The sequence below is a fragment of the Lucilia cuprina genome, chromosome 2, assembly GCF_022045245.1.
Source record: "Lucilia cuprina isolate Lc7/37 chromosome 2, ASM2204524v1, whole genome shotgun sequence".
In the NCBI taxonomy this organism is placed as follows: Eukaryota; Metazoa; Arthropoda; class Insecta; order Diptera; family Calliphoridae; genus Lucilia; species Lucilia cuprina.
Window position 1 is genome coordinate 38,122,093 of NC_060950.1, and position 10,700 is coordinate 38,132,792.

Genomic DNA, 10,700 nt, shown 5'->3' on the forward strand with positions numbered 1-10,700 from the left:
ATTAATAAATTAATATGTACATATTTATATAAAAATTAAATAATTCAAGGATTTCATATTCATAAATGATTCAAAAATATAGAAAAAAATTTGTCAGAAAACAGTAGATAAGGATTTCATGTTATATAATTTCTAAAAATAATCGTTTAATATTGTTTGTCTCTTATTTTCCAATTTAGTATTTTCGTTTTACGATTTGTTCTAATTGTTCATGATTGTTAATAAAATAACAGAATTTTGCTTATAATTACGGATAATAGAGGTAATTACGGTTAAACGATGCTTTAAAATTTAAGTCAATCCAAATTAAAATTAAGTTGATGCAAAAAAATTTATTTTTCCATCACGGATAATTGATGTTGCCGTATAATCGAATCACGGATAACCAAGGTCCTACTGTAAATCACACACAATTTTAATATCACACAATCAGTTCTAGGCACTAATGTCGTCACTGAGCTTAAGAGAACTTTTTTAAGAGAGCCATGTCGCCATCTGTGTTTATTTTTTATGGATATAAACAACAGTTCAAACCCAAAACTTCCGTCTGGAAAGAATTTGAAAAATTTAACAGACAAGATTAAAAATATTAAAGTAGTCGACAATAACGACATTACAAATAAGTTTACATTTCTTGGTGGTTGTTTTGTCAACAATAAATTCCTAATTGAATTGTTGAGACTGTGTTTTAATTGGACAAACTCGAAAGGGATGTGGAAACGCAAATATTGTAACTGCGGCAATGTATAATTGTATATTCCAATAAGGTGAGATATTCACCTTTCTTTTTCTTCAAAAACTAAGTAAAAATATTCCGAAATAAAGTTAAAAAATAAACATACTGACTAGTGTAGGGTATGACTATATGATACGCTACACCAGTCGGGCTATGCCCGACTATATATATTAATACTTGTCAATTTAAATGTATATTTGAATTTATATTTGTCAGTCCTACATCCGATGTATTACTGATATTGCTACTTTTAGAATTTGTTGTTTAATGTCTTTCTGTTGTGTGAAGTCCTTTTGTTTCTTTCTTATATTTTGAAATTGTAAAGTTTTTGTCGTCTGTCGGTTAGTCGATGTCAATATTATAGAAAATTCTAAAAGTACCTTTTACATACCTAATTTCATACCTAATTTCATGTCTCTAAGTTCAATTTTGTAGAAAATTTAAAAAGTACCTTTTGATAAACGAATAATAGCAAAACGTTCCTTTTTATGGGTGCTAACTTAAGCCAGGCTCCACATACATAATTTCATCTTTCTAACCATTAACAATACACTGGTGCTGCTCACGTTCTGCTACTCATGGTCTTGTCCTGCTTTGTTTTTATAAACAGGTGTACAATTACAAATTTTACCGTCTGATTATGTATTTTTTATTTGTTTTGTCTGCAATTTCTGTCTAAGAATAAATAAAAAAAGAAACTAAATTTTTCATGAAATTTTTTTTTTGAAAATTCGAAACTTATTTTTTTTTTGGAGCACTCTAATGTATAGGTATGCGGGCCTCACCTTACCCGTATGAGTGTTTTTTGAAATTTTTGATCACATTCGAGTCATTTATGATTCTTCCGTACGATTAAAATGATCATATATGCGCTCATTTTCTGATCATAAATGATACATTCGTCGGGAGAAAATGGTACCCTAAAACAATTACATAAGGAACAATTTTAAATCTTCCAACTGCTTGAAATATGACCACAAAATACGTTTTTAAAAACATCATATTTTAAACACCAGGATGATCAATTTATGATTGCAATACATTTTGTTATTGTTTTTCAAATATTCAGTTTTCAATCATATATGGGGATCATTTTCGAGTTATTTTTTAAACGCTCAACTTATTAATCACTTTTAGGTCATCCGTGTGGAGTTGTCAGATTCCGTGTGGAGTTGTCAGATCTCCCATCGGACGCGTCCCAGGTGGCGGATAGGGGGAGCTAAGCATGGTCTTTTTCGACACATTGGACATAATGGTCGAAAACGACGATGCTAGCTCGAGATAAGGCAGACCTGACTAGATACATTTTTGACAAATGGTCTAACAAGCCTGTTATATCTAGATGAGTGCATGAATCAGGACAATCTTTTATCACATCAGTGGATACATTTTTGACAAATGGCCTACTGATATGTAAAGAGATGGCAGAGTGCTGATATGATTTATGGTACATCTGACAACAGGCGGTCATATATGATAACAGGACTTCTCCTGTTCCCCATGCACAAATCCGCGGACCAAAACTGTCAACCCCACCCCCATCCCCATATTTCCCAATCCACCTAGTTTATCCCTCTTCAATCCAATCCCAAGAACCCATTCCCTCATCCCCCACTTGTAAGGTTAAGGTGGTTGGAAGCAGTGCCGAGAACCTGAATGGCTAGTTAGTGGTTAAAGAGGACTAGTCGTTAACAGCTCCCCTCCGATGCCAGGGCACGGATCGGTTGTAATGCTTAGCCTAGCCCACGTACGCCGTCCCTGCGTGGGTCGTCCACCCATTACGCGCCTACTCGTGGGAATCACATGAAGAAAACAACAATTAAACAAACAAAAAACAAACAACCCGTGGAAAGCCAGTTGGGGAAACCTAAACTGGTGGACTGCAAACAGCCTGCTATCCAACCTTCTGGTGATAGCACGGCTGAACGCAGCGAGGAAATCTTGTCCGTAGTGGCAAGCACCTCATCAGCTGCACAAGCCTTAGCTGGTACGCCAGCAAATACCCCTGCCTCGGGCACTGCGGACCAAGCAGTGACCCCCGCGACTTCTGGACAGGTTGGATCGTCGAACTCGATGTCGGGTCCAACTAATGCCCCCTCAACCGCCCTCACGGCTAACGAAAACCCCCCTAGTCGCAAAGATCCATCTAGGAAGGCTTTTGTTCAAAGGCGTGCCGCCATGCGTTTAGTCGAGCGACTTGGAGTTAAGTCGGTCGATACGCTTACCACGGACGAAAAATCGTCCCTAGATTGGGCTAAAGCCCTACTGGCTCAGCCGGAGTGTTCTGACCCTCCTACAACCTCAGATGCAGCGGACCAAGCTACATCTGCAGGGCCTAAACGGCAGCGATCGGAGGAAGAACATGCTCTCCAGGCAGTCCCACAGCCGAAGACTAAACGTCAGAAGCAGTTCGAGACTCGTATAGTCAACAGACCCTACAGCGAAGTTGCCAAAAACCCGCTGGTTAGGGCCATTGTTGACAAGAGTGTCAACGACGGAGCTATCTCCCAGGATAAATGGTTGATAATCCGTCAAAAAATGCTGGAGGTGTATTGGAAAATTCTCAAAGAGAATCCCGGTCCATCTCCGCAGAATGATGATGCTGGCTGGTACCAAGGTCACATCAAACTGCTGGCGTGCACGAACGAGCGCTCAGCAAACTTGCTTAAGTTGGCGGTTACGTCTATAGGGGAAGTGTGGCCCGGCGCGAAACTTGACGTGATCCCGGTTAGTGAGATACCTCGCAGACCGAGATCAATCACGGTTATTCCGGCGGAACCACACGAACCAGAGGCGATTCTGGCGTACCTTCAGAGTGGAAACCCTGACCTACCTACCCACAATTGGAAGGTAGTCAAGGTCTCCGAACCTGAAGGTGCTTACAGAAAGGTGGTCGTGGTCCTTAATAAGGAATCGTTGCCGTTACTCCGAGAGAAGCAAGGCAAAGTATACTACGGATTTGATAGTATCAAGCTGCGCGTCTACCGGGGTGACGACAAACTAGACCCCAAACCGGTAAGCACGGACGGAGGAAAGGTAGACGATACCACTAACTCTGACGACCAAATGGACGCCCAATCAAGTACAGACTTGATTGGGAATCTATTTGATAGCCAGGGCGAAGTGATTGACGAAGACGAGCTTCTGAAAACAGACCCAGAAGACGCCGACGTCACAATCGTCTACGACCCTGACCAAGATGAAGGTGATCCAAGTGAACCTTCACCACTCTAAAGCAGCTTCAGCTGCATTACACCTCCACCTTGGATATCAAGGGGAGGATATAGCGTTGATCCAAGAGCCGTGGACCCATAACGGCAACATACTTGGAATCAACGTAAAAGGCTATAAAATACTATACGCAAAAGGCACAGGTAACATTAGATCTTGCATACTTGCTAAAAGCACCCTAAATATCTTCATTCTATCTGATTACAGTGATGAAGATACAGTAACCGCAGCATGGGAGACAGAGGAATCCACAATGTGGATCCTCTCCTGCTATATGGCGCACGACCAGACAGACCCCCCGCCAAGTAACACGGTCGTCAGGGCAGTAAGTGCAGCAAACGGAAAACGCATCCCTGTTATTATAGGCGCAGATGCAAACGCACACCATACACTATGGGGTAGCACCAACATCAACACACGAGGTGAGTTCGTATTAGACTTCATTTTAAACCATAATCTTGAAGTAGTAAATAGAGGTTCAGAACCTACATTTGTAGTTGCAAATAGACAAGAGGTACTGGACATAACGCTTGTAAATACAAGTCATTCGCACATAATCCGAAACTGGAAAGTATCGGAGGATTGTTCCTTTTCAGATCATAGATATCTCGTATTCTCGATAGAAAAAACACAGGAAAGGAAAACCCCCTTTCTAAACAGAAGAAAGACAAGATGGGAAGAACAAAATCGAATCCTGACAAGTCTTCTTCAAAATACGCCGGAAATAAACAATACAGCAGATATTGATAGAGCTGTAGACAACCTTACACGCTCTCTTAATCAAGCAACAAGAAGAACATGCAAACCTTCGATACCAAAGGGTAAAAGTAAACCTCCTTGGTGGTCCTCGGAAATAGCGAAGACTAGGAATAGATGTCGCAAACTTTTCAATGAGGCCAAAGATCAGGTGAATGGTCCACATATAAAGCCTCATTGAATAAATTTAAGAATCAGGTTAGGAATGCTAAACGCTGCTCATGGAGAAGCTTCTGTGGTAGCATCGAAAGCTCTTCAGAGACAAGTCGTTTATGCAAAATCCTGTCTAAATCACAAACCGTTCAAGGCTACATCCAAAAACAAGACGGTGAGTGGACAACGAGTGGACAAGAATCCCTACAGGAATTAATGGACACTCATTTCCCAGGTAACTTACCATTAGATACTACAATGGAAAGACCACAAACGTACTGTCAAACCCCTATCGGAATCACTATAGACGAGGGAATGATAAAATGGGCAATAAACAGTTTTAACCCATATAAGTCACCGGGCCCGGACGGCATAATTCCAGCTGACCTGCAATATAATGCAGAATTAGTTATACCATGGCTACTTGAAATATTTCAAGCCTGTCTTACATGGTCATATGTACCAGAACAATGGACCAAATGCAGTGTGACGTTTATCCCCAAAGGAGGAAAAACAACGCACATTAAGGCAAAAGATTATAGGCCCATAAGTCTCATCGTTTCTGCTTAAGACCCTAGAGAGGATCATTGACGTCCACATAAGATCGTCAATAGATCCTATGCTCCTATCTCCCTCACAACATGCCTACACCAAAGGCAAATCAGTTGAGACGGCCCTACACTCACTAGTGGGACATATAGAAAAGTCCTTGGAATTTGGTGAATACACGTTAGTGGCCTTTCTGGACATAGAAGGAGCCTTTAACAACGTCAAACCCGACATCATCATATCAGCTCTAGAAGAGCTCGGTATTGAGACATCAGTGATTAAATTCATAAAAGACCTTCTTCAATACAGGATTATCCGTTCTAACATGGGAATGGCATGTATTCAAAGAATGGCAATCAGGGGCACACCTCAAGGTGGAGTCCTATCACCACTTTTATGGAATGTGGCCATAAACAGCCTACTAATGAAACTGGACAACCAAAGATACAAGACTGTCGCTTACGCAGATGACGTTGCGGTAGCAGTATCAGGTTTCCATCTGAATACGATATCTCAAAGACTCGAATCAGCACTCAATCTACTAAGTAAATGGAGCGTTAATAGTGGTTTGAGTGTAAACCCTAGTAAAACCGAACTTGTACTCTACACCAGGAAATACAAGATCGGAAATTTTACCCTACCTCGACTAAACGGAGTCGTACTCTCACTTTCAAACAGTGCGAAATACCTAGGGGTGATACTTGATAGTAAACTATCATGGAAGGAAAATATCACAGCCAGAGTAAACAAAGCCTTAATGGCAATGTACATTTGCAAGAAGGCCATAGGAAAAAGATGGGGACTAAATCCCAAACTGGTAAATTGGATCCATGAAGCGGTTATTAAACCTATTCTCTTTTACGGGGCTGTTGTCTGGTGGAAAGCACTGGACAAAAACTCCAATTGTATACTTCTTGATAAGGTACGAAGAAGGATAGCAATCCTTATAACAGGAGCACTGAGAACAACTTCAACCAAATCTCTATTCGCTATGCTTAATTGGATCCCAACGGATCTGATAGCCAGAAAACTGGCACTCATCACTGCCCTCAGACTTGATGCCATAAATGCTTGGACACACAGGCCATACGGCCATGCGGCTATTATGAGGGAAACATCTTTCCTCCGGGCAATATTGATTATTGCATACCCAAACCTTTCCTCCGTAGGGACTTCGGATACACAATATCCGAAAACTCTTCACCGGAGGATAACAGTTCCCCAAGAACCCTCCTGGTATATACGGATGGTTCTAAAAAAGGGGAACGAGTTGGAGGTGGCATTTTTATCCCTGAATTTGGAACTAAAATAAGCTTTAGGATACAGAATAATTGTAGTCCACTACAGGCTGAACTATCAGCCATAAAAAGAGCAGCAAATTGGCTTTGGTACCACAGAATATCATACAGAGATATTCAAATTTGTACCGACAGCCAAGCTGCTATCAAATCCCTGATTGGTGTATATACTACATCTAAACTAGTCCAGGAATGCCGGGCATCCTTAAACAGGATGGCGAGACATTCAATAATCGTGCTCAAATGGGTACGGGGACACGGGGATTTGACTGGCAACTATATCGCTGATGAATTAGCGAAACTAGGAGCCTCAATGTCCGACAGAGACATAGACATCTTTTGCGGAATACCGCTAAAAGCTTGCAAGACCATAATAGATGGAAAGTTCTATGAAATTTCTCAGACAAGATGGCGTAATGAACCAACTTGTATCAATACAAGGAAGATATGGCCAAACTTGGACAGTAAACGCACGTCATATCTTCTACAACTAAACCGCCCTCATATCAGCAACCTTGTTGCTGTCATTACGGGGCATATCTCATTGGGAAACCATGCAAGAAGACTTGGAATTCCCCACAACGACTTCTGTAGAAGTTGTCAAGACGAAGAGGAGGAAGAATCCATCGAACATCTTCTCTGTCAATGCCCGGCGCTAGAGGACACTCGATCCGTATATTTAGGAAAACGACTATTTGATGACTTGTCAGAACTATCCAATCTAGGACTGGATAACATTAATGCCTTCATCAGGCACAGTAACTGGTTTTAGGACCACCAAGCCATAATTAAGGCACTCACTAGTCCGCAAGGACAGACCTCTCAATCTTCTCCTCCACTTCAATTTCTATTCTATGACTTAATCCTAAACTATCTTCTACTATCCTCTACCCTCTTTCTTTTATATTTTATTATCTTTACAGGTATCACAAAGGGACCAACAGGACCCAAGTGTGCGTCTTTGCAGCCTGAATACCTAACCTAACCTAGGTCATCAAAAACATTCAAAAATGACTCAGTTTACAGATTAATCATCCAACAATCTTCCAAATGCTAGCTGGATTCTTATGAGTGTGTCGGATAATTAAAAAGTGTGCTGGGTTGAATGATGATGGATAAAAGTTATCATACACAAGTGATAGCATTAAATTTTCCTTCCTTGGTAGGTATGTTCAGAGTAAACTCTATGATTAAGAACAAAGTCTCGGCTTATTTGACGGATTCGATTTCGGTCTACTAGATACGTCTATGCACAGAAAAAAACTAAAAATGAGTTTTAATTATCAAAATAATTGTATCAAGCAAGTTTTGCACCTATAACCAAAGTGATGATATCAATTATCAAATTTGTAAAAAAATAAATATATATATTTCTTTCCAAATAACGAATTAATCAGAACAATTAATGTCAATAATTGAGACAAGTTTTAACATTGATTAATTCATTAATTATATAAATTAAATGTTTAATAAATATAAAATTGATTTTTATTAATTTATTAATGAAATAAATTAAACTGTTCGATAGAGAATTATTTAAAAATCAATTAAGAAGGTGATTAGTACAATCAAATTATTAATCGATTACACACAACGTAAAATGAATACTAAACCTTTAACAATGTATTAAGCATTTACAAAAATTATCACTTTATTGCCACAATTGAACGTATAAAGAGTTTCATAAATTATCAAGAAACTTGAATTAGCACAAAAATTCAAAATAAAATATTAAAAATAAATCTAAAATAGAAAAGAAGGTCAGAAAAAATTTTTAATCAATTAAAAAATTAATTGAATTAATTAAAAGTTTAATCAAAATTTTACACTTAAGTTTCAAACAGTTTCAAAAAACGAGATAATTAAGACAAATAAAAATTTGTTTAAATAAAAAATAAAGAAAATTAAAACATGTTAATTGAAAATAAACTACAGCTAATTTTTTCTGTGTAGGTGCTTTTGCCGACTCAACAGAGGCCATCCCATCTGCGCGGTTGTAAACGGAAGTTATGTTTTACACCTCGAAAGTTAAGTAACGGGACAGCAATGATCAGAGATTAGATAGCTCAAGTACTTTAGCAAAATGCTTATACATGGACCAAACCCTCCATGTAGAAAAATTGCGATCTACGTGTAAGATACCAAGTTAGGTTATTATCTTCAACTGTTCTGAATGCTTTCATTGTAATTTCTGAACATTAGACGATTAGTTATCCCGTACAATTGGACTGACTGTAGTTTAATTTCAGCAACATTGCCTTGGCTCTGTTAGTGAATTTTAATATTTTTTGGACAATGTAATAGTAAATGTAATGTGAGTAATATGTAATAGTAATGTGTAGTATATGTACATATAAATATAACTAAATACCAAGTTCCTTTAAGAATAAATTAAGTGTATAAATAATTGAAATTCCTGTTCGTTTGTAATTATTATTCTTGGTGGCATTTAAATGAGTTCAAAGTTCGTCGACCATAAATAACACATGCTTGTAATAGTAATTTGAGTTACATAATTTATTCATTAAATACATTCACAAACAACAAGTCCATCACTTAATAAGAATGTTAATACAATTGTAATTAGTGTACTTTTTGTTATTAAAGTTTAGCTTTAAACAGGAAGCATATATAAATATGTTGTTAACACCCACGGCTCTTGATAGCTTTCCGTATTAGTTTTTTGTAAAAATCAAGCAAATAGCTAGGGATGATTTGTACTTACTCAACAACATACTTTTCAATGGCAGCTACTTACCGATTGCATTACTTACAAAATAAATTTGTATGTGAAAACTTTTATTTGAAGCGCGCTGTAAGATAGGAAACATATATACATTTCAAAAATTTACCTACAAAGAAGTAGAAAAAAATTTAAGTAGAATTTACTCAATAGAAGTACTGAAAAAGTCCTGAAGAAGTCAATAAACATCAATTCCACAAAAGGTTAAAAATACACTAAGTGCTTTTTTGAAGTGATGATAAATGTTATCTTTTTTGAATTACAGTAGGACCTTGATTATCCGTGATTCGATTTTCCCGCAACATCAATTATCCGTGATGAAAAAATACTTTTTTTGCATCGACTTAATTTTAATTTGGATTGACTTAAATTTTTCAGCATCGTGATTACCTCTATTATCCGTAATTATAAGCAAAATTCTGTTATTTTTTTAACAATAATGAACAATTAGAACAAATCAAAAAGGGGAATTCTCCTAAAACGAAAATACTTAATTTGAAAATAAGAGACAAACAACATTAAACGATTATTTTTAGAAATTATATAACATGAAATCCTTATCTACTGTTTTCTGACAAAATTTGTTTTCTATATTTTTGAATCATTTATGAATATAAAATCCTTGAATTATTTCATTTTTATATAAATATGTACATATTCATTTATTAATTAATAAAAATATCTAATAAAAAAGTAGAAGAAGTTGGCACTCAATTAACCGGGAAAATCGATTATACAGAATGCTTCCGGTCCTGACCATCACGGAAAATCCAGGTCCTACTGTATCTTGAAAATTGCGAATTGTAGTTTGATTACAAGGTTCACATGGACGGACATATCTAAATCGAATATATACTTTAAGGTATAGGACCAATATTATTGTGTGTTACAAACATCAGCACAAACCCTACCCACTAAAGTGGTGTAGGGTATAATTAATACTGCCCACATCTGATCAGGAAACATTTAATTAATACATTTTTGGGACTTTAAATATCCTTTCGGGTTATTAAGTTGAATAAAAATGTGTAAAAAATAAAAAAATCTAACGTGTTTGTGAAAAATGTCTTGCAAGTCTATTTGTCCTGGTATTTTCGCGAAGAAGTTTTGGAGCATTTTATTTTATTTGCTAAAAAAAATTAAGAAAAAATTAAGACTTTTCTTTTTGGAAATATGTTCTATTTATTGAGAGCTTATTCAATTATATTTAATGCGTATTTATAAATTTAAAAAA

General features: G+C 37.1%; 1 protein-coding gene across 1 annotated transcript; it reads left to right on the plus strand.

Moving 5' to 3' along the window:
* Window positions 1-1,923: 1,923 nt before the first annotated feature.
* Window positions 1,924-7,707, plus strand: LOC124421342. Its single transcript, XM_046956366.1, has 3 exons — window positions 1,924-4,110; window positions 4,175-4,389; window positions 7,647-7,707. Exon 1 carries the CDS (start codon window positions 2,540-2,542, stop codon window positions 3,968-3,970), a length of 1,431 nt encoding a protein of 476 aa, XP_046812322.1. The 5' UTR covers window positions 1,924-2,539; the 3' UTR covers window positions 3,971-4,110; window positions 4,175-4,389; window positions 7,647-7,707.
* The last annotated feature ends 2,993 nt before the right edge of the window (window positions 7,708-10,700 follow it).